The 24,603-nt window shown below is 40.4% G+C and overlaps 1 protein-coding gene across 8 annotated transcripts in view; it reads left to right on the top strand.

The window, feature by feature from the left end:
* The window catches only part of cfap47 (cilia and flagella associated protein 47), a 411,656-nt gene that overhangs the window by 173,256 nt on the left and 213,797 nt on the right, over positions 1-24,603 (top strand). For 7 of the 8 annotated variants that reach the window (XM_003218926.3, XM_062977173.1, XM_062977171.1 and 4 more), the window contains exons 37-41: positions 3,133-3,245; positions 5,149-5,299; positions 5,918-6,006; positions 9,317-9,403; positions 20,578-20,660. In XM_003218926.3, the coding sequence (XP_003218974.3) occupies positions 3,133-3,245; positions 5,149-5,299; positions 5,918-6,006; positions 9,317-9,403; positions 20,578-20,660 (523 nt within the window). The remainder of the gene's footprint in view (positions 1-3,132; positions 3,246-5,148; positions 5,300-5,917; positions 6,007-9,316; positions 9,404-20,577; positions 20,661-24,603) is intronic. The other variant, XM_062977170.1, reaches the window with a different exon arrangement.

Here is a 24,603-nt window from a genome sequence, read left to right on the forward strand (position 1 = left end):
TATGCAGCTTATAAATGAAATACTGCACCCATTGTTGTACCGAGGGGTATTCATATTTCTTGATGATATCTTGATCGTGAGCGAAGATAAAGAAAAGCACGTGGAATTGGTCCGGGAAGTTTTGCAGAGACTAAGGGAAGCAAAGCTGTACGCAAAACTGTCCAAATGTGAATTTAATAAAACTCAAATTGACTTTCTGGGGTATCGGATATCTCCAGAAGGGTTAGCTATGGACCCGTCTAAAGTATCAGACGTAAAAGAATGGGGAGTACCTCAAACAAGGAGGCAATTGCAATCATTTCTGGGGTTTGCAAATTTTTATAGATCCTTCATAAAAGGCTTCGCGCAAATAACCGCACCCCTTACTGAACTTTTAAAAACAAAAGGGAAAGGGGAGACAGCAAAAGTGAAAGCTCCTGGCGCCAAACTGAGTTGGACGCCAGAATGCCAAAAGGCATTTGAAACCCTAAAAGGATGCTTCACAGAAGAACCCATCCTAAAACACCCCGATATCAGGAGCCCTTTCATAATCCATTGCGATGCTTCAGACTGTGCATACGGGGCAGTACTATTGCAAAAGGATCAAAATGGGAACTTAAAACCTTGTGGATATTTGTCCCGGAAGTTCAGTGAAACTGAAAAATGTTGGCCCATATGGGAAAAAGAGGCATTAGCCATATTAAAAGCCTTAGAATGCTGGCGACACTTCCTCGAAGGGAGCGGAATCCCATTTGAAATTTGGTCTGACCATAAGAACCTCCAGTATTTAAAATCTCCTCGAAAACTGTCCCCCAAACAAATTAGATGGGCACAATACTTCAGCAGGTTCGATTTCCAATTAAAGTTTTTCCAAGGGAAGCGGAATGTCTTGGCAGATGCTCTTTCACGCATGCCTCAACACGAAAGCATGACCACAGCAAAAGAGGGAACAATATTCTCTGATAAACAATGGGGCTTAGCTGTCAGGACAAGAGCGCAAACCCAAAAAGAGAACACTGCTATTATTGAACTCGACGGGGAAAATAGTTGGGGAAAAGAACTGAAACAGTCTTATGAAGGAGATCAGTGGATCGCATCCAACGCAGAAAAGGGGGAGCAGAAGGGGGGATTTTGGTTTGTGAACAAGAAACTGTATATCCCAGCAATATTAAGGATTAAGATTTTGCATCGTTTTCACAATAACCAGAGCGCTGGTCATACAGGAATTACAAAAACAACAAAGGCAATAGCAAAACATTGTTGGTGGCCAGGAATGAGGAAGGACATAAAGAATCATGTTGTTCAATGTGATGATTGTGCCAGAAATAAATCGAGAGGAGGGAAGCCAATGGGATTATTACAAACAGTAGCGGAACCTACCAGACCTTGGGAATGTGTAGCTATGGACTTTGTGGGGGAACTGCCGGTTAGCAAAGGACATCGTTATATTTGGACAGTATTAGACCTGTTTTCTAAACAGGCCCACTTTATAGCACTGACGAAATTACCATCGGCAGAGAAACTAGCTGAATTATACATAAACCATATTTACAAACTTCATGGATGTCCCAGTAGAGTGGTCAGTGACAGAGGGGTTCAATTCACAGCAAAATTTTGGGAAAAATTCTTGGAAATGCTAGGAGCAGAAAGGAGTCTAAATTCTGCTTTTCACCCCATGACAAACGGGGCAGTAGAACGTACTCAACAGACGCTTGGGCAGTTCCTTCGAATGTACTCTAACATGAGACAAAATGACTGGTCTAGGTGGCTAGCTTTTGCGGAACTAGCTTTTAATTCGACTATACATTCAGCAACAAATAAAACTCCCTTTGAAGTAGTTTACGGGTATGAAATACAGCCGCTGCCCCAGTTGCCAAGATGGACAGAGAATGAAGAAACAGGGGCAGGGAAATGGAAAACTCAAATGCTAGAATGCTGGAGTCAAGTGACTGCATCCTTAAAGGAAGCACACAAAAAGTATAAAACGTTCGCAGACAGAAAAAGGGTGGAAGGCGATAAATTGGGGAAAGGAGATCTAGTGTGGTTGAGTACCCAAAACATCAAATTGGGGCTACCTTCGAGAAAATTGGGCCCCAAATATATTGGACCATTCAGAATACAGGGTGTTATCAATGAAGTAACTTTCCAGTTGGCATTGCCAAAAAGTTTAGGGAAAATACACCCAGTATTCCATCGCAGCTTACTGAAAAAGTATATGGGGACTTTGGACAAAATGGACACATAGAGTTATTGTTTGATTTATTTCAGGATTGTGATGAAAGAAGAACCGAAGAGGAGGACGAAGAAAAAGAGGGCGCCATGTCATGGAACCAAGTCCCAGGGCTGAATTTCCAAGCCCTGGACTTGGAGTCATAACATAAATAACCCTGAAAGCACCTGGCGGGGGAAGATAGAATGAGCCTGGGAACTCAGGGTTGAAAGTATAAACAATTATAATTGGTATAGTGTGTGGGAATAGTAGAAATGTGATACAAAGGGTGGGGTTTGATGATGATATTTGCGTGTGGTGTTACGTTGCATCAGAGGTGATAAAAATGAGTGTATGTAAACATTAGGTCATTCTCGACTTTTCCAAAGTCATGTATTCTTCAATAAAGATTGGATTTGAGAGCAGCTATCTCTGATCTGCGTTCAGACTGGTCATTTGAAGTGAGCCTGACACCTACCAGTGCTCGTACATTGAGCATAGTGCTTGTTCTATGTTCTGATGACAACAGACTACTGTACAAAGCAAATAAATGTATTTACAACTGCATGCATTTGGCACCAAAGAGATTTTCCCATTATAGGATTATTTTACACATATAGTAAATGAATTTGCACACACTTTAGCCTGAGTTCTAATAATGCTCTTGCAGTTAAGTGTTTACTCTGGAGAGATCTCTTATTTCTGAGGCCCCATATACACAGCCATATAAAATCTAGATTATCTGCTTTGAATTGGATTATATTAGTCTACACTGCCATATATTTTATACTGCAGTATAGATGAGACCTGTGATAGTAAGTAAGATGATCCTTTTTAAAAAAGGACCAGGCTATTGCTGAATTTTATCCAACACACTTTTTTCTTAACATAATGCTTGAAAGATAGCGTGGTAATAAAGAAATATTGGGTTTTTTTTTCAACAGATACAAATAAAAAACCCAAGTATCAAACCATTGATATACAATGCTTCAATTTTAGGAAGAGAATCTGCAGATTTTACATTGCCTAAAGGAAATATTCTTACGATTCCCCCAAAGTGAGTAGTTTTTAGTTTTGTCTTTACTAAATGACAATGCTTCCACTCTTGCTTCCTTTGTTACAGGAAATTTGAGAGAACAGTGTATGTGAGTGAGACATGACATTTCCAGAATCCATAACATAGTTCAGGGCATCTGATCCTTTTTCCAATTGCAGCCCGATTCTGCCCAAGAAATTATTCAGTGACCCTGGGTATATAGGTGTATAAAATAGGTATAAAAATCAAACATTTACTGATAACAAATCAGCATTTGCAAGTCTTGCTAAATAGGCTGATTTTCTTCTTCTTTTTTTTTATAAAGTACAGGTGAAGAATTTTCCACAGAGTCCACTATAAACATTGCATGTTGTTGCTAACAGATTTGTATAATGTTTAAAATAGTGATGCTCTGAAACCTTTTTCTGTTGCCAAATTTTTCATGACTCCAATATTGAGCTAAGGGGACCCCATTTGGGGTTGGGGCCCACAGTTTAAGAAGCAGTACCATAGCTCATAAGTATTATGTTGAGCTGTGTACTAATAATTTCCTATTTGCCTTGCCGCTCTCATGGGTGTGAGAGAGAGTGTGTGAGAAGAAAGAGATGAGAGCTCATGGCGCAATATATTTGAATGGAATTAGTCTATACTAGAAGGTTCTCTTTGCTCAACCTTGGGGATAGTGTCCAGTATTATGTAAGAGGTTTCCTAATGTGTGTGATCATTGAATGAGGTCAAATGATCAATTATTTATTCTTGTCTCTAAATGTTTTGTCACCATCTTAAACTGATACTAACTCCAGCAACAAACTCCCTAAAGAAAGAAGTCCAATAGATTCTAAGAGGGCACATAGAGTGAATCACAACAAGAAATTGATGTTTTGCTTAAGTCCTTATTCTTCTTGTTTGTGCTGATTTGTTTTCCCTGACACGGAATCAACTGTCCTGGAAAGCTTTCCTCTTCCAGCTACAGTCAGCAGAATTCCATACATAGTGAATTCTGTTGCTTGACATCTGAGATAGTGGGTCTCTCTGAGTCAATAAAAACCATTTCAAATAAACTACAATATTGTTCTTCTTTCCTTTTCATAAAAAAAAAACTTGTTAGCCGAATTGTCAGTTCAGGAGGTAATGTCAAGGACTGCTGAAACAGGGTTTCAGCAAAACTGTTAGCTACTTTTTGCAGTGTTAATACAATCATAAAACTGGAACAATAGTACATTTCATATTTCCAAAAGGAACACCTTCTTAAATGTTTCATTCCTTAGTTTTTGTTTAGTCTGACTTTGAATTTTTTTTATTTACTGGTGGTAATAGTACATTGGATGTTTACAGCATTTATGTACTTAACACCAGAAAATAACAAGGAAAGAGAACAAACATCAACACACAAAGGAAAAGAAAAGATAAAGAGTAAACATTGGGCTAGAAAGATGGTATGCTTCATGGTTACCCCCCCCCCCCTCTTATTTTGAAAACATCTGTGTTCTCTGATAGAAGACTTTTAGTGGTCAGTTAAAATAGAAGAGCCATAGTGTCGAGTGTCTTTCTAGAATGCTTTCTGGCAGCTGGAGGTTGATTCTGTTGCATATGTTCATTTATATATTCAAGATAGAAAAACGAGTCCTGATGAAACATCTTGTTTCCCACTTGTTCCTTATACATCATTTGGTTGTGTAGGAATATTTTTTCCATTAGCTAAGTGTTCCAGATTCTTTTCCACCAGTTTATCAGTTTAGGTTCTTCTGATTTCCAACACTTTGCTATCTTCATTCACGTAGCGGGGATGAAGAAAGCAATTAATTTCATGTGCTTGAAATATTTATGGTTCCCTATATATTGAAATCATCATATATGTCAAACCATGGTACTTTACATTTCTTAGAATTTGATTATAGAATATGTTGTTCTGTTTCCAATTTAGGAGCCAAATACGTGTGAAGGTGGAATTCACTAGCCGCTTCCTATATCCTGCTGAAGCTGTATTGCTGCTTGTTTCAAAGCCTTTAACTGGAGTGGGTGGGGCTACAATGACCTTCTCCCTGAAGACTAAGATTACAAATATTAAACCTGCTGTAAGTACTATATTTCATATGATATGATGCAGGCATGAGAAAACTTGGGGCCTCTGTGTGTTTTGGACTTCAGCTCCCATAATTTCTAACAGTCTACCAGTTCTGACTTAGGAACAAATTATTGTTCCTAACTTGGGGATTGTGCCTATATTTGTAGTTTTCTTGGATTTTTAGCTACAAGCTTATTGCTTATACCTTGTGTATCCATTAGCTTAATGAGAGCAAATGTTTCATGCAAAGTATACGTTCTCATAAAATTTTTTTAGCTCATCTACCAGTAAACCTATATAGTAGGAAGCATGGTAGAGGAAGAAACAAACTTGTGGACATCTTAAAAATTTTGAGATAAGCAAACTCCCATTTCTTAGAGAGTTGCAAAAGGAGAAGAAATTGCCCCCCCCCCTTTACACATATGCACACTGGGGAGAATTTCAGAAAATTGGACCTGGGAAAAAAGGACTCAGTTCAATTCCATCTTGACATTTTCAAAGTAACCATTAATAATTTGTGTATAATATTTATTCTTTGAACTTGGGACCAAAAAAGGAGCTAGCCTGCTTTAAAAATAATGAACTACAAATGGTGGATTTGCTGACACCTTTTCCTGTCTGCTTTTAGGGTTCGTTAAAATGCAAATCTCCATGTTATGAGTTGAAGAAACTTAGTCTTCAAGTTACTAGCCCTTTTAAAATTGACGGGCCATTCAGGTATGCAATTAAATAAAAATTGCAGTATTAATGTCTGTAATCTTGTTTTAAGCATTGAAAATGGCACATGTCAGCTTTTACTGAGATGTATGAGAAAATTCCATAAATTTTCTAGAAATGTGTTGTTTTTCTATATGTATTAAATAGCTCAGTTGTCTTAAAGTAGCTTTTGTTCAGGATAGGTAATAATTCAGTGAAAGAATTTTAATATAGTTTTAATTCTGTTTTAATTTACTTCTATTTTCTTAGAAAGGTGGGAGATAATTTAATGAATACACACACACACACACACACACACACATATATATACTAGCTTGGGGACCTGGAGGTGCCTGGGGTATTTGAGAAAGGCATTGTTTGCCTGTGTTCCAAGTGTAGTCTAGATCGAATGTCATCTGGGTTCAGTGGGTGTGGGTGAACTACAACTCTCATATGCAAGTCCCATCATCCATGGTTCATCTCCCTCCAAACAGCGCCAGGATGTAGAGTGGGCCAAGGGGGGGGGGTCTATGTGCCAAGTTTGGTCTTGATCATGCATTGGTGGGGGTCACAGTGGTCTCGAGAAGTGAATGAAGATACTGCAAATCCCATCATACATAGTATTTACTCTTCCAAACTGCACCAGGATGTAGAGTGGGTCATGGGGGCTCTGTGTGCCAAGTTTGATCTTGATCAGTCATTGGTGGTGGTCACAGTGGTCTTAGGAAGTGAGTGAAGGTAGTGCAAGTTTAATAGTTTATGGTCCATCATCCTCCAAACAGCGCCAGGATGTAGAGTGGGTCATGGAGGCTCTGTGTGCCAGGTTTTGTCCTGATTTATCATTGATGGGAGTTGTATTCTCAGGAAGTGAGTGAAGGTATTGCAAGTCCCATTATCCATGGATTGTTGTCCCACAAATGGCACCAGTACGTAGAGTGGGTCATGGGGGCTGTGTGTGGAAAATTTGATTTTGATCAGTCATTGGTGTGGGTCGCAGTGGTCTCAGGAAGTGAGTGAAGATACTGCAAGTGCCATCATCCATGGTCCAAACTATTCCAAACTGAGCTAGGCTCTAGCATGTGTCATGGGGGCTCTGTATGCCAAGTTTGGTCCTGATTCGGCATTGGTGGTCTCTGTAAGTGAGTGAAGGTATTGTAAGTCCCATCGTTTATGGTCAATCTTCCTCTAAACTGCACCAGGATGTAGAGTCATGGGGGCTCTGTGTGCCGAGTTTGGTGTTGATCAGTCATTGGTGTGGGTCGCAGTGGTCTCAGGAATTTAGTGAAGGTACTGCAAGTCTGATCTTCCATGGTCCATCCTACCCCACACCACACCAGGACGTAAAGTGGGCCACATTTCATCTGTGTGTCAAATTTGGTCTAGTTATGTCATTTGTAGGCATCACAATGGTCTGTGTGAGGTGAATCGGGTGAAGGTACTCCAAATCCTATAATATTTCGTCCACCCTCCCCCAAAGTGCTGCAGTGTGTAAAGTGTGTCATTTGGGATATATGTGCCAAGTTTGGTTCAGTTCTGTCATTTGTGGCAGTTGCAGTGGTCTCATGAAGTGAGTGGAGGTACTGAAAATCCCATCATCCATGATCTATCATCCCCCAATCTGCACCAGGACATAAAGGGGATAATGTGGATTCTGTATGCCAAGTTTGGTCCAGTTTGTCACTAGTAGGCGTCACAGTGGTCTGTGGGAGACAGAGCAATTGAAAGTACTGAAGATCCCATCATCCATGATCCATCCTCCCCCAAACTGCACCAGGACATAAAGTGGGTCATGTGGGTTAAGTGTGCCAAGTTTGGTCCAGGTCAGTCATCCATGGAGGTTGCAGTGGCCTGTGGAAGTGGCAGCCAATCAGAAATTTGTCACATACATACAAGTAAACATACATACATACATACATACATACATTGACTCTCCCTCTCTCTATATATATCCATTTGTCTTTTCTCCATTTCAGAACTGCATTTTTTCCTGGGCATTACATGCTTGTGGATACAGATGTCTACATTCTCATTTGTTATACTAGTGCTGGAAGGGGAATTTAGATTTCATACTTCAGACCTACCTCAAGTATAGCAATAATAATATGCTCTTATTTACTCAGGGATAGACCATAATTTGTGGGTTCTCAGTTCACTTGAACTATAAATTGGGTTCCCACTTGAACCATAAATAAAAATTTCATAGAAGTAAAGCATTTTGTTTTGAAACTGTAAGCCAGCCAGGAATTAGGTTCTGGAATAAGGATGGCATACAATATTTCATCACATAATCATCACACTTTTAATCTTTCTTTTTTTTTTTTACCAAAAAAGGAGAGTGCAACTATTATGCAGTGAAAAAAATATCTGCTGTAAATTGTCTAGCTAGGTTTCCTTTCACATGTTTTGCTGCACTACATGAACAACAGCTTCACCCATCTGCCTGCCCTTTTTCAGCAAGGGTGCTTTACCTGCTCTCTTGCTTGTTCACCCATCTGCTTTCCCCCTTTTAGGTATGGTGCTTCACTCACTCTCTTACCTGCCCACCTGCCTTCTTGGCATGGCAATTCATTCATTCACTCACTTGTTTGTTCACTTTTTAGGTATGGCATTTCACAAATGGGTGAGTGAGTGAAGGGGCCTTGCTGAAAAATTGTTGGTGGGTGAGTGAAGCTGTTGTTTATGTAGTGTGGCAAGACACGTGGAGAGGGAAGCACAGCTAGACTGTTTACAGCTGGGAGCCCATCCTCCCCTGTTGGCTACACTGTGTGCTGGTTGTCTTGTTGGCCAGCAGTACATTGGGATGCTGAATCAACAATGTGACTGTTATGTGAGGAAATCAAAAATACCAATTTTGATTACCAGTTACTCAGTGGTGACAATTATGCGATGAAATATAGTATACTGGTAGAAATTTACTTCTCTTTCTGTCTCGGTGACAATCCATAAAGCCTTTCCATGGTATTGAGTGTCCCAGCTAAATGGGGTTGGGTACTGAGAAGAGAAAGAATCTCTCAGAAATGGATAGACATGCCATTCATGACACGTAATTCAACCAGATTTTAGAGAATATCTCCTTTTCCACTATAGATTGTTCTCTCAATGCTCGTCTTGTCTAAAAATCAGGAATTTCTCCCAATCCCATATTATAGCATTTTGGAAGGCCCTGAGATGTGCTGGAGAAGAAGTGGTGGGGAGATTAGTTTCCACAGATTCTTTTCCCTGAACACAATTTTGGATACCACTCTGTAATCTATATAGGTATTGATATGTTTAGTTTTGTGATATTGTGTTTTATTTGCATGAAATTTTACTAAGTTTGCAATGTTTTTAGGGTAATTTTAGTTGAATCAACAAGTTGCATCACTGAGCCTGAGAAACTAGAACACATTAACCAAATAAAGCAAGGAAAAACAAAAAGGTAAGTTTTTTCAAACACGTTAACCGGGGAAGGATCAAACAGTAGATTTTTTTCTGGTACAATGGCAAAATCTAACATATATGGATAGCCTTTTTGTGCCCCCAGGACTATCTCTGGAGATCTGGAAAACTCTCTGGACCCAGATTTTGACAGCATAAGAGGGTATTTCACCATAGTGATATTTAAAGCACAGTCATTGTATATAACAACAACAACAACAACAAATTTATTTTTGTACCCTGCCTCCATCTCCCCGAAGATTGAGTGAATTCAGTCGGGCGTCCCCTGGGCAATGTTTCTTGTAAGCGGCCGATCTTTCCACCCCAAAAGCATTGGATGAATACCAAAGGTCTTTATCAAGACCATTGCTAACGATTATGTCTATTAATATAGAAGGTTTGTCACTTGCTAAGGAAGAACTATTAGCCAAAATGTCTGAGGACATCTCATGTGACATCCTATGTATACAGGAAACACACAGAGACATTACAATGAGAAGACCAAAAATTCTTGGAATGCAGCTGGCAGTGGAACGACCTCACAGACAATATGGCAGTGCCATTTTTGTACGATCTGGTGTAGCAATCTCTGCAACTTCCCTCACAGAAGTGAACAACATTGAAATCTTATCTGTGGAACTTGATAGTTGCACCGTATCATCACTCTATAAACCACCTGGGGCTGATTTCTATTTTACACCCCCAACCAGTTGCCACAATCATGAAGCCCATTTTGTTGTGGGAGATTTCAATAGCCACAGCTGTGTCTGGGGCTATGACGAAGATGATAGAAATGGCGAAGCAGTTCTAACGTGGGTCGACAATAGTAGAATGAGCCTCCTTCATGACAGTAAATTACCACCATCATTTAATAGCGGCCGATGGAAGCGTGGTTATAACCCTGATCTGATTTTTGTAAAGGAAAGCATAAGCCACCAATGCACCAAAAGGGTATTAAACCCAATACCTAACACACAACACAGACCAATATGCTGCGTAGCATATGCAGCTGTAAGACCGAAAAGTGTCCCATTCCGCAGAAGATATAACTTCAATAAAGCTATCTGGACAAAGTTTACAGAGACCTTGGAAGCTGCTATTGCTGATATAGAACCTTCTATAGAAAATTATGACCTGTTCGTAGAAGCTGTGAAAAGATCCTCAAGGCTCTCAATCCCTAGAGGCTGTCGCACAAGCTACCTACCAGGCCTAAACGAAGAATCACTAAATCAGCTACAAGAATATCTCAGATTATTTCAAGAGAATCCATACAGTGATGGGACTATAGCAGCAGGCCAAAAACTATCCACAGCCTTAGCTAATGCTAAGAAAGACCGTTGGATAGAGCTGCTTGAGAACCTGGACATGTCCAAGAGTAGCCGAAAAGCCTGGCAATTGCTGAGACGCCTGGACAGTGACCCTCTGGTCAACCCTGGACATGCGAACGTGACACCAGATCAGATAGCTCACCAGCTAATTCAGAATGGGAAAACCAACTGCAGCAGAATAAAGATGAAAATCAACAGGGTGCCAGAACTTGAAACCCACCAGTTGTCTTCTCTAAACCTGAAAGAACTCAGAGAAGCCATCAAGTGATGTAAGACTGGTAAAGCACCTGGCCTAGATGACCTGATGATGGAGCAAATCAAACACTTGGGGGCCAAAGTTGAAAACTGGCTTTTGAAATTCTACAATCAATGCCTGGCACACAAACAGATTCCCAGAGCATGGAGGAAAACTAAGATAATTGCCATCTTAAAACCTGGTAAAGATGCCTCCAATGCCAGGAACTATCGACCAATCTCCCTCTTATGTCATCTATATAAAGTCTATGAGAGGATGCTATTAAATCGACTAGGACCTGTTACCGAACCCAAGCTTATTGCACAACAAGCAGGTTTCAGACCAGGGAAAAACTGTACAGGTCAAATTCTTCATCTGACTGAACATATCGAGGAAGGCTATGAGAAAGGCTGCATCACGGGAACAGTTTTTGTGGACCTTACGGCAGCCTATGACACGGTGCAACATAGAAAAATGCTGCATAAAGTCTACCATATCACCCGGGACTTTGACTTTACAAAAACTGTCCAGACCCTCTTAGAAAACCGCAGCTTCTATGTGGAGTTTCAGGGCCAGAAAAGCAGATGGAGGAGGCAAAAGAATGGTTTACCCCAAGGCAGCGTTCTTGCACCAACCTTATTTAACATCTTCACGAACGATCAGCCACTACCACCACTCACAAAGAGCTTTATATATGCTGATGACCTTGGCCTTACAACACAAGCAAAAGATTTTGAAACAGTTGAAAAGCAACTCACCAGTGCCTTGAAAGATCTCTCCAGCTACTACAAAGAGAACCACCTGAAGCCTAACCCTGCCAAGACACAAGTGTGTGCTTTCCACCTACGTAACCGCGAAGCCAACAGGAAACTGAAAGTTACTTGGGAAGGCCAAGAGCTAGAACACTGTTTCCATCCTAAATACCTTGGTGTCACCTTAGACCGAACACTAACATATAGGAAACACTGCATGAACACCAAGCACAAAGTAGCTGCACGCAATAACATCCTGCGGAAACTGACTGGCACCGCATGGGGTGCAGACCCACAAGTAATAAGAACATCAGCCCTGGCCTTGTCTTTCTCAACTGCAGAGTATGCCTGTCCTGTTTGGCACAAGTCTGTCTGCCCATGCAAAGCAGGTGGACATAGCACTGAATGAAACATGCAGAATCATCACGGGATGCCTTAAACCTACACCTGTTGATAAACTCTACAAGTTAGCTGGCATTGCCCCTCCTGACGTGCGACGGGAAGTTGCTGCTAACGGTGAGAGAAAAAAGGTTGAACATTGTGAAAGCCACCCACTGCATGGCTATCACCCTCCTCCCACCAGACTCAAATCAAGGAAGGGCTTCATGAGAACCACCACTCCTCTTGATGTTCCTCCAGCAACAGCAAGGGTGTCCCTCTGGGCAGCTAAACCTGGCAATTCCAACTGGATGGCCCCCCAAGAGGGTCTTCCTCCAGGGGCAAACCAAGAATGGGCAACTTGGAAGTCCCTGAACAGACTCAGAAGTGGAGTGGGCAGATCAAAAGACAACTTGGCAAGGTGGCACTACCTGGAGGAATCCTCCACCTTGTGTGACTGTGGAGCTGAACAAACAACTCAGCATATGTATGCTTGCCCACAATGCCCTGCCTCATGTACGGAGGAGGAGTTGTTTAAACCTACAGACAATGCAGTTGCTGTTGCCCGCTTTTGGTCCAAAACTATTTAGTTGCTTGTGATTTCTTTCCTTTTTTATTTTATTTCCATTATTTGAAATGTATTTGCTGTACCAATGCTTTTGACACGAAATAAATAAATCTCCCCAAAGGGACTCGGGGTGACTAACATGGGGCAAAGCCCAGATAGTTGTAATAAAACAGAATAAAATATATAATACATTTCATTAGAAGATAAAAATATATCAAAATAAAAACATAATTATACAAAATAACATAGTAAAAATAAAGCAGTGACAATAGTATAGTTAGACATATATAAAATCAGAACAGGTGTTCACAAAAACGAATTGGACCAAAGTGCAAGGAGCGTATATTGTAAACTCAACGGATAAGATAGAAGTGTAAGGTGCTATATTTAGTAAGAGATTAGGGATGGGATAACATTGAAGTTATTTCAACTGATGGAACAGAATAAAGTGCATCACATATAGTAAATGTCACTGAGACGGGTCCTATCATTGGGAATAATATTCATTCTCCAAAAGCACACTGGAAAAGCCAGGTTTTTAAACTTTTCTTAAAGGCTAACAGGGTGTGTGCTTGCCTAATCTCCCTTGGGAGTCGAGAGGCCACCACGGAGAAGGCCCTCTCCCTCGTCCCCATATCTTTAATATTAGGTATAATATTAAAATAATTAATACTAAGAAATGCAATAAATGTGATACTAAACACAGAATTACAGTGGCTTTAAGTTTTATGTATGAGTTCATATGCATATTTTTGCCTATGCAGCATCAGAGGAAAGATTTTCTTCCTATCTGCTATTCTTTTATTGAAGAAGACTTTCCTCATATATACTTGTGATTAAAAGAAATAATAACTTTCTTCCTGAATAATGGAAAACTAATTTTAGATTTCTTATGTGAAACAAACTAGACTTTGCTAAAACCTGTTTTCAAAGATGAGGTTTCGTTACTTGAGAGTTTTCATTCTCTTATAGCTCTCTCATGTATACTGAAATGTTCCATAATTCAAAAAGGTTGTGTCTGTATTGAACCCCCCTCGATGGATTGTCACCTTGACGTGATGAGGGGGCTTGCGTGTTCCAATGAACCTGAGGGCACAACCACGGGAGTCACACACTCCCAGAAGTGGCCACAGGGGAGGATCCAGACCAAGAACAATCTGAAAACCCAAAGACCACAATAGCGGAGCAGGCGGAGGATAACATGGTACATGTTACAACGGCTGTGAAGGCGGAAGAAGGCTGCAACAGACTGAGAACCCACTCTCATTGTGTTAATCACACCACTGCTGGAACCTCAATCTGTGAAGACTGCGTGTTGACCAGCCATGCACTGACCTCCACACATTAAAAAAAATCACGCACAGGCGTCTTCCAAGAAATGGAGGACCATCATCCTCGAACTACGAGGGATCGCCTAAGTAAGTAAGTAAGTAAGTAAGTAAGTCTGTATTGAACTTTTAGCTAAAGCCAAATCAATTTATTTTTAAAGTTAAGTGAACAGCTTCACTTATATTGAATAGAAGCATTTTTTGCCCAAATGTAATGCCCATTATAAGATGATGAGAAGCACAAGCTTTTAAATACTGTTGTTAAAGTGCATCTCAAAGGTAATGTTATGCCTGAGTTTATATGGTTCATTTTCATTTAGTTCTCATGCTTCTTCAGTCTTGAATGGCTATTTATTTTAAGACAATCATAAACTAGAGCCATCAATTAATGAATATTCTGAGGAATAATTATGTGATCATTAAAGTTCATTGCTGAGAAGGTGACATATATAATGCTAAAATTAATCTTGAGACCAAAGCTGAAATAACTGTGCAATTTCCTTGAGATACATTTTATTATTAATCACTTGCGATGCCTGCTGTAACTGTTCTTTCATAAGCCTAACTGTTCATGCTTGCCTCTTATTAACAATGATACAAATGCTTTGTGAGTGAAAAGGACTCTATAAAATTGTACTGAGTAAATTTTATTGATTTCATTGTGCCATCTTAGAGGTGTTTGATAACTCCCTATGAAAGAAGTAGAAGTCAAACATTAAAAGAGTGCCACTTGTGAAAATATGTTCAGGTAGTACCCCAAAATGGGGAAGTGGGGAGAAAGGGAAAATGAAGCACAACATATCTTAGGGTCCTTGTTACAACACATTACACATTCATTGGCATGGCTTCCAAAATTTGAAATTAAAGCCTTCCTATTGTTTGTTAGAATCGATGTTGTTCTCTCTCTTTATAGCCTTCAGTTGATGGAGCTTAGTTTGAACCTAACAGTAGTAATTTCATTATTTGATTGCAAGGTTTAATTATGGAAAATGTAATTTTGTTCCACAGAGTTAGAAAGATAATAAGCAGGAAATTGGTGTTGTATGTGCATGTGTGTGTTCTCCAGACTGTTGATGTCCTGGATAATAGTCTTGTACACACTTAACTTATTTAATGTCTTATTTATTTTTGTTCTTCATAACTGTACTTCTTATATGCATAATCAATTACTTATTTCCAATTATAAATGAATAAAAATATTCATCCAGTACTTTTTCGTAAGTTGTGTAAGCAGGCACACAGTAGGCTAGGCTATATTAAGAGAAGCTAGGAGGACTGAGTGAGTGACTATGACTATAGAGGAATCCAGAATGCTGGGAGTCTTTTTATTATTTTATTTTTCTTCTATAATTTAATTTATTATTGATTCTGTTAAAAAGTGACTGCTGGAAAGTTTTTATTTTTCCAAAACTATTCTGTGGGTGGGACTCTCTTCTCAGTTATTGCATCTGATACTATCTGTGCTGGAGTGACTGGGACAAAAGTCCCAAAGCTTTAGTTTTCCAAAACCATTATGTGATTGGGAAACCTAGTTCAATTGCAGTACAGGCATAGGGTTTACCCGAATTGCACACTCCTAGTGACTACCTCTTTTGGGGGTGGTGTGACCACCAGCCCCCCCCCCCCCCACACACACACACACCAGCCAGCCATAGCAGCTAAGACACATTATGGACAAATTCAAGGGGATAGCTGTTGTGGCTTTCAAAATAAATATATTTTTGAAAAATAAAAAATAAAAATATCCACAAAAATCTTTCTGAAATGTGAGGGGAATGGTGGTCTGGTTATGTTAGGTCATGTAGAGAATTTCAAGGAGATAGTTCTTGTAGATTTTTAAAAGTTGTTTGTAAAAAACTAACAAAAATCCAAAAAATGAGTGGATAAGTAAAAAGTTCTAAAATGGGGAGGAGGGCAGTAGTAAATGTGCTCTACAGTTGTAGCACATTTCATCCCAATAGCTCTAAAATCTTTTCTTGAGAGTCACAATCTCTTAGATTCTGAGCAATGTGCAGGTACACACACATCTTCCAAAACATAACTCCTGATAAAATTACTTCCTTCTTTATGGGGAGGATGTCCAAATTGTGGTCTTCAGGGCTATGTTTTAGGCCTCATGGTTTGGCTGCAAGTTTGTTTATCAGTAGCTAACACTTATCTATGTACAGGCAGTCCCCGCATTACAAACATCCAACTTGGAATTGACTCATAGTTACAAACATGGGTGAGACAACAGAAACTGAGAGGAATCCACCCATTGGAAGGAATATTCACTCCTGAGAGTTATCATGTGGAAAATGTGCCCCCAGTGAAGCTTTCCCACTAATTCTTGTTTCCATAACAAGCCAAATATTTAAAATCCATTTTTCACAGGGACAGAAAGTAAGGTGAAATCTTTTGAACACAGACACAGACAGCAAAACAAACACCACAGGGGTGTTAACCTTTCCAAATACAGTGTCCCCTTTCTACTTCGTAGTTCACTTTTTGAGGATTCGCTGTTTCAAGGTTTTTCAATAAACTCTAAAAGAATATTATAAAACATAAAAATTTACAACTTACAGCCTAAGGAAGGAAGGAAGGAGAAGATGAAGCAGGCCTGGTCCAATATGGAGGCCGGTGAAGCATCCGCGTTGGGTGCACGTCAAGGGGGAGCGCTGTTGAAGCCTCGTGTAATTTTACCGAGGAGGGAGGCAGTGGTGGGGACCATTGCCTCCCTCCTCGGTGAAGGCCTCAACTGAGGCCTAGCTCTTCTCACAAGGCTTTCCGTGTTTGCCGTGGAGGGAGGCGGCGGCGACGGGGACCATCGCCTCCCTTCTCGGCGAAGGCCTCAACTTTCACCGAGGAGGGAGGCGATGGTCCCTGCTGCCGCCTCCGCCCTCGGCAAATGCGGAAGGTCTATCTGAGGCCTAGCTCTTCTTGCAAGGACTCACGAGAAAAGCTAGGCCTCAGATGAGCCTTCCGTGTTTGCTGAGGAGGGAGGCGGCGACGGGGACCATCACCTCCCTCCTCGGGGAAGGTCTCAGCTTTCGCCGAGGAGGGAGGCGATGGTCCCCGCCACTGCCTCCCCCCTCAGTGAACACGGAAGGCCTCATTTGAGGCCTAGCTCTTCTCGTGAGACCTTGTGAGAAAAGCTAGGCCTCAGATGAGCTTTCCACATTCACCGAGGAGGGGGGCAGAGGCGAGGGGGACCATTGCCTCCCTCCACAGCGAACGCGGAAGGCCTTGTGAGAAGAGCTAGGCCTCAGTTGAGGCCTTCACCTGGGAGGGAGGTGATGGTCCTCCCTGTTGCCGCTGCCGAAAGAGGTATGTGCGGGGCCTTGGGGGTGGGGTGGGGGTGCGGCCACTAGGTTCGCTTACAAGGCAAAATTACCTAGGGCCTGCAGCTCCCTGAGCTGAAGGGAGTGAAAAGAAGCCCAAGCGGCAACGAGAGGAGAAGGAGGCGATTTATCAACACATGTACTAAAATAATGTATAAATATTAAAATAAATATAGTGTCCCTACATTGCAGATTTTCACTTATTGCGGGTGGTCTTGGAACGTAACCCCCGCGATAAGTGAGGGAACACTGTATTATCCAAAGCTATAGATAGATAGATAGATAGATAGATAGATAGATAGATAGATAGATAGTCACCTTCTAGCACACTAGAACCACTGATTCGTATGGCTACTTATACATTATAGTGACCATAGAAAGCCTAAGTGCCAGATCCAGGGAGGGAATTTAAAGTCAAAAGAGTATAGTGAGTGATGAAAACCTAGGGGTAGGAAATGTGGATCCAACCTAGATAGTGGTTCTTTTACTACTGGGTTGAAAGAAAGAGGGAGCATATGTTTTGTTTTCAGATGTTTATAGTAATTGGTGTTTTAATCATATTTATGGTAAACTTGTTTTCAGCTTGCTTTATTAATCTTGACATCTCTGAAATAGGTACTCTAGTCAATAACATTTGAGGTTTCTTAAAATCAACCTAAATATAATTGACCCATGGCCAAGAATTAATGTGTAATATGATTAGTCTTCTAAAGCCAGTGGTATTTAAGGATCCTCTCCTCCAAGCAAGGATATGCATAAATATTTGCATAAATTGCATAAATTGTATAAATACGCATAAATGTTGCATATTATAACTGTTTTAACTGTTTAATATTTATTTTATTGTACTATGGTGTATCAGCATAAGTTGCCAGTCTGTAAGTCACCCTGAGTCCCCTCGGGTGAGAAAGGTGGGGTAGAAATGATAGAAATAAATAAATAAACAAATATTTGCTGTTGTATATCATTTGTCTATTATGTCTATTTGTCTATTATGACTCAAAGAAATAAGCATAATGCTATCACTTTTGTATCACTACATAGTTTTAAGTATGCCTCAAAGTCATTAGAAATACTTCACACCAGAATGACATAATTAGATTCCTGAATCTACTGTGGATTAATAGGCATTTAATATTATGCAAATTAGATCTAGGAAGCTTAGATTACTACATGATCAAAATTCTCAATACAAAAATATGAGATGCAAGTAAGCTGTGAATATAGAGACCTAGGGGAATCAAGCACAGAACACTGAATGGTAGCATTATGATGTTTATGGTAACCTTTAGAGAGCAGATAAGCCAGCCATTAAATAGAGAAAGTGTACTGAAAATAGAAGCAAATAAAAGAAGAAAAACTGCTATGAAAGAAAATAAAATTTCCCCAGCCTTTCATCCTATAACTATATTTAGTTCTGAGCCAGGTAGGATATTTCAGTGGCACATGACTAACCATGAGTTTGTAAGTCCTATTCTCAAGGGAACAATCCGAATATACAACTCCAAGTTAAAACAAGCAAGTTAACTAATAAAATTGTAATTGGGAGAGCTTATGTGACTGAATTGAAGGTTAGCTTATATGATTCCTACAGGATTCCAAATAGGTTTATAAATTACAGATGAGACAATCTTTCTCAAACCCCTCCTGTAGCATAGCAATAGCAAATAAATTTTGTTGGCTCTGTCTGGAAAGATGTTTTGCAAAACGCCACTTCTCGCTAACAAACACCACCCAGGGGGAACTAACTACAGTCAAACTTTCAGCCCTCCTAAGGAAGCCCTCATGGGAAAGAAAATCACCATAAGCTTGAAAGACCAGTTTCTATCTGCCTTACTTACTTACTATTTACTTACTTAGGCGATCCCTCGTTATCCGAGTATGATGGTTCTCCAAGTGTAGTGTCTTGGCAGTGGGTACATAGGTGACTGTGGAGTCCTATTCTTGACCCGCATGTTCTTCCACAGTGAGGACATCGGATTCCAGATGGAAGGCAGTCCTGGTCAGAGTTGGCTTGATGCAGTTTCCTCTTGGCACATTTCTCCCTTTCACCCTCCATTTGTGCCTCTTCAAATTCCACTGCACTGCTAGTCACAACTGACCTTCAGTTAGAGCACTCAAGGGCCAGGGCTTCCCAGTTCTCAATATCTATACCACCATTTTTAAGGTTAGCTTTAAGCCCATATTTAAATCTCTTTTCCTGTCCACCAACATTCTGTTTTCTATTCTTGAGTTGGGAGTAGAGTAACTACTTTGGGAGACGATGATCAGGCATTCAGACAACGTGGCCAGTCCAGCGGAGTTGATGGCAAAGGAGCATAAACTCCATCCGAGGGGAATCCATGATCTATCTCAAAGAAGGAGATAACCACCAACATCTAGGTACACAAGTAGATTTTGAAAGCTGCCAGATCACTGAGGTCATTGTGATGGATGACAAAAAGACAGATGTGTCAATCTTAGCCTGATGGCAAAATATTGCTTTGCTTAGGACTTTCTTACTCCTGAGGATCGACAACCTAAATAGGGTCAAATGAACAAACATCGTTTTCCTTAAGCAGTAGTTTAGTATTCCTAGATCAGCCATTAATAAGATCCTATATACTGCTCAGTGATGCAAAGGAATATGGATTCTGAAGCTGGGGAATTCAGAGGATGCTCCAACCATCGTTCATGCAGTCCTTATGAAGTGGGAACCAGCATGGTGTAGTGGTTTGAAACACATAGGTCAGAGCAAAGAGGATGGTTTGATTGCATGAGTCTTCTTTGGCTTTCACAATTAGAAGCAGCCTAAATATACTCTGTCCACAGTGTGTTTTATTTATCTCCATGCATAGTTCTAAGTTACATGAGAAATAATAAACAATAATAAACAAGTTTATATAATATTTTTCTTTTTTTAAAAAAATATTTTTTATTCAAATTTCAAAGTTTACAGTGAAACAGGGGAAATACGGGGGGGGGGAGGGTAAACTAAGGGATTGATGTGACATGGGACGCTGCAACTAAGTTGTTACGGGGCAAGAAGAAAGAGACATGTGGAACAAAAAAACAAAAGAAAAAAAACCCAAAAAAACAAAAACAAAACAAAAACAAATATAATATTTTTCAAAATACCAATATTCTCTTATTCTGCTGTTCTGTATAACAGAACAGTTAAAGAAAAGTTATGTTATACCTGTGATATAAAAGTTACAGTAAGACAATATGAAATGTGTGTGTCATTTGAATGTATCAACTTTGTTTTTTTCTTTCTTTTTTCATAGTAATGAATCAAACATCCTTAAGGATATTGATGAAGTGGTAGGTTTACATGGATTTTACAATCAAGGAGACAACTCAAGTAATGGTATGTATTTTTGCCAGTCACCTATTTTCTTTTTAGTCTTTTATTTGTATCTATCTATCTATCTATCTATCTATCTATCTATCTATCTATCTATAACACATTTAAAATACCTAAATGTATTCCTTAATATCAATTGATTTCATAGTATACTTCAGTGCACTTAAGTCTGGCTGAGTTCAGCAGGACATGATTTCAGATAGAAAGGTATTATTGTATTGCAGTGGTGGGGTGGGGGAGTAAAGTACTGCACAATGCGGAAGTGGGAAGCAAATGCACTATGGGTTTAAAATTCCTGAATTATGAAGTGCTTTCTTCTCTGCCATCACATCTCCTTTCTGCCAGTTCACAGACCCACTTAAAAAAATAATATATATATATATATATATATATATATATATATATATATATATATATATATATAGAAACCATTAATTTACTTAAGTTTTTGTTCAGGCTTTCAGTTGAGCTCTTAAAGATTATTTTTAGAGGTATTTCTGAAGAAGCCTCTTCAATCCCATTATTACAGACACTATTCCTGAATTCTTAATAGATAGTTAATGTAAATATCTCACTGGAAGAGAGCTCCTTCTTTTGGACAAGTGAAATCTGCATTTTATTCTGCTTCTTTGAGCACGAGATTGAAACTTTATTTGAAAAAGGAAAATAAAATGTTTTATTTTATTTCAGATATTTTGGATTGTATTTTAGAAACTACTGGCTATGCTGGCTGGGATTTGTGGGTGTTTTGGGCAAAGCATCTGGAAGGCACCAGATTGCCCTTTCTTGGCTATTAGGTCCTGGTCTCTTAAATAAGAGCTTGGACATTGTCTTGTCTTTTCTGAAACATGGAAAATTATTCCAATCAAAAGAAATTACTTCTGAATATTTTTTTTTAAAAAAACATCTAGTTACTTGCTATGCCTTCAGTTTATATGTGCAATTGTTGTTTTCACTAGCTTTTTATAATGCACTAGCTGTGCCCGGCCACGCGTTGCTGTGGCGAAGTCTGGTGGTTTGGGAAATAAAGTATTGAAGAATTTGTGGTAGTTAAGGTCAAGGGTCAAGGTTTTCCCGTGACGTTAAGTCCAGTCGTGTCCGACTTTGGGGATTGGTGGTTATCTCTATTTGTAAGCTGAAGAGCCGGCATTGTCCGTAGACTCCTCCAAGGTCATGTGGCATGACTGCATGGAGCACCGTTACCTTTCCGCTGGAGCGGTACCTATTCATGTACTCTCATTTGAATGTTTTTGAACTTTAGGGTTGGGAGAAGCTGGGGCTAACGGTGGGGGCTCTGTCCGTTCCTTGAATTCAAACCTGCGACCTTTCGGTCCAGAAGTTTAGCAGCTCAGCGCTTTAAGACGGTGCGCCATCAGGGGATATTATTTTCTAAAGGTTGTGAATATACAATATTTTTGATTGTTTTTGTCTGTTGGAGGGAAGTATGAACGCTGCAATTAGGAAAAATGATTAGCATGTAATGGCCTTGTAGCTTTAAAGCCTGGCTGTTTCCTCCCTGAGTGAATTTTTTGTTGGGATGTGTTAGCTGGCCGATTGTTTCCTGTCTGGAATTCCCTTGTTTTCAGAGTGGTGTTGTTTGTGATATTTTATGTGCTTCTACTGTCTGTGACCCTGAGAAAACAGAGGATTTGCCAGACTTTGATGATGGGAATACTTTGTTGGTAGGTGTTAGCTGGCCCTGATTGTTTCCTGTTTGGAATTCCCTTGTTTTCAGAGTGTGGTTCTTTATTTAGTGTTGTGATTGTAGAGATTATATTGTTATGTATTATTGTACCACAGTAATTATTTCATCTTACAGTAGAATCTCAGTTATGCAACATTTGGTAATCCAATGTTCTGGATTATCCAACGTAGTCTGCGTTTTGGTGGTCAATTTGTATAATTATTCCCTAATTTGATGTTTAATTGGGTTTTCTGAATTGGTTCTTATTATCCAACATATTCAGTTATGCAATGTTGTGCTGGGACGTTTATGTTGGATAAGTGAGATACTATATTATAGATATTATATACAGATTTATAATGTTGCAAGGAAGGCGTTTGCATCATCCCCCGGGCACTGGAAAAGGGTAAATAAATAAGAGAAGAGGAGAAGGCGCTCTGTACCTGCTCAGGGGCCAGGCGGGAGGCGTGGGGGGTGAGGTCTGCCCTTCTCCTTTGCCCCTCAATGCCGGCCCTTCCCCTCGTACCGGAGGCGGCGCTGGTGTGGTGGTGGGTTGGCAGGCCTGGTAGGCCAGGGAAGAGCGGGCTCTGGTGGAGGTGCGGGCCTGGGGCGTAGCGGCTTCATCCCCGCCTCGCGCTTCCCGGTGCCGGCCTCCATGTTCTTCGACACAGGAGGAGGAGAGGAGGAGGCCGGAGCAGCAGCGAGGAGGAGGAGAACGGGGCAGGGAAGGCGGGCGATGGGGCGCTTGTCCGCCGCTGCAGGCCCGAGAGGAAGAAAAAGGAGTGGGAAAGGAACCTCCACACAGAGGGAGAGAGGGAGGATTCTCTTGCCCAGAAATGCCTTGCACAGCAGTGACAATGTTGGCGCCAAAAACCAGGAAGGTACGGAGGGAGGGGGAAAGAGGCCTTTTTTGTTTCCCAGGTGAGATGTGAGGGCAGGGAAGGGTCGGCTTAGGCCCTCCGGGTGTTTTGGAGTGGAACTCCCAATTCAAGGATGGGGAGCTCAGCCTCGTGAGGCGGAGGTGTGCCTTCTCCTGCCGAGTCCCCGGCTTTGGCGGTGGAGGCGGCGCAAGAGGGTGAGGGAGGAGGGACGGTTCTGTGTGTGCGTGCATGCGCGCGGGAAGAGTTGGGAGGATTGTGTTTGTACGCATGCGCATATCGCCTGTTGTGTTTTTTTGGTGTTGTGATTGTGTTTTTTGTTTGATTATATTGTATCTTACTGGAGGCGGGGATGATGGATTGTGTGGGTAATTTTAGAGTTTGGGGGATGTTGGGTTTTGTTGTTCTGTGCATCGCCACGATGCCAAAAGCCTTTTATATATATAGATAGTTATATACAGTTGAGCATCTCTTATCCAGAATTCCCAAATACCCCCCAAAAACAAAAATTGTCCACATGAATGGCTGAGATAGTTTCATCTTTGGTTTCTAATGGTTCACTGTAGTAGTACATTTTATTGATTAGCCCATCAGTTCACTATATGCAAACTTTGTTTCATGCACAAAATTATTTAAAATTTGATGTATAAAATTACTTTCAGACTATGTGTATAAGGTACAGGCAGTCCCCAAGTTATGAGCAAGATAGGCTCTATAAGTTTGTTCTTAAGTTGAATTTGTGTGTAAGTTGTAACAGGTACATTTTTAAAAACTCCAGACATATCTATCTGCCTGCCTGCCTGCCTGCCTGCCTTCCTGCCTGCCCGCCCGCCCGCCCGCCCGCCCATCTATCTATCTATCTATCTATCTATCTATCTATCTATCTATCTATCTATCAATCATAGCTTTGGATAGCATAGGAAAGGGTGAATACCCTGTAGTATTTCTTTTGCTGTCTGTGCCCCTGTTCAGAAGATTTCACCTCACTTTCTGTCCCTGTGATTATTGGATTTTGAAAAATTTGGCTCGTTGTGGAAACATTGACTGGTGATAAAGCTTCAGTGGAAACACCTTTTTTCCATGATAATTATTTCAGCCATGAATTTCCTTCCTAGGGATATACGTCTTTCACTTCCTGCTGCCTCATTCCCATTCTTAACTATGAGTCGTTTTTTAAGTCAGATTTTTGTAAGTTGGGGACCGCCTGTATATATGTATCATAAACGAATTTCATGTTTAGACTTGCATCCCATCTCCAAGATATCTCATTATATATGTATATGTGAACACAAATATCCTAAATTCTGTGGGAGGAAACCCATTTTGAGTTCCAAGCATTTTGGATTAGGGATGCTCATATATGAATTATTACAATAGAGAGGAT

This window comes from Anolis carolinensis, chromosome 3, assembly GCF_035594765.1.
Source record: "Anolis carolinensis isolate JA03-04 chromosome 3, rAnoCar3.1.pri, whole genome shotgun sequence".
In the NCBI taxonomy this organism is placed as follows: Eukaryota; Metazoa; Chordata; class Lepidosauria; order Squamata; family Dactyloidae; genus Anolis; species Anolis carolinensis.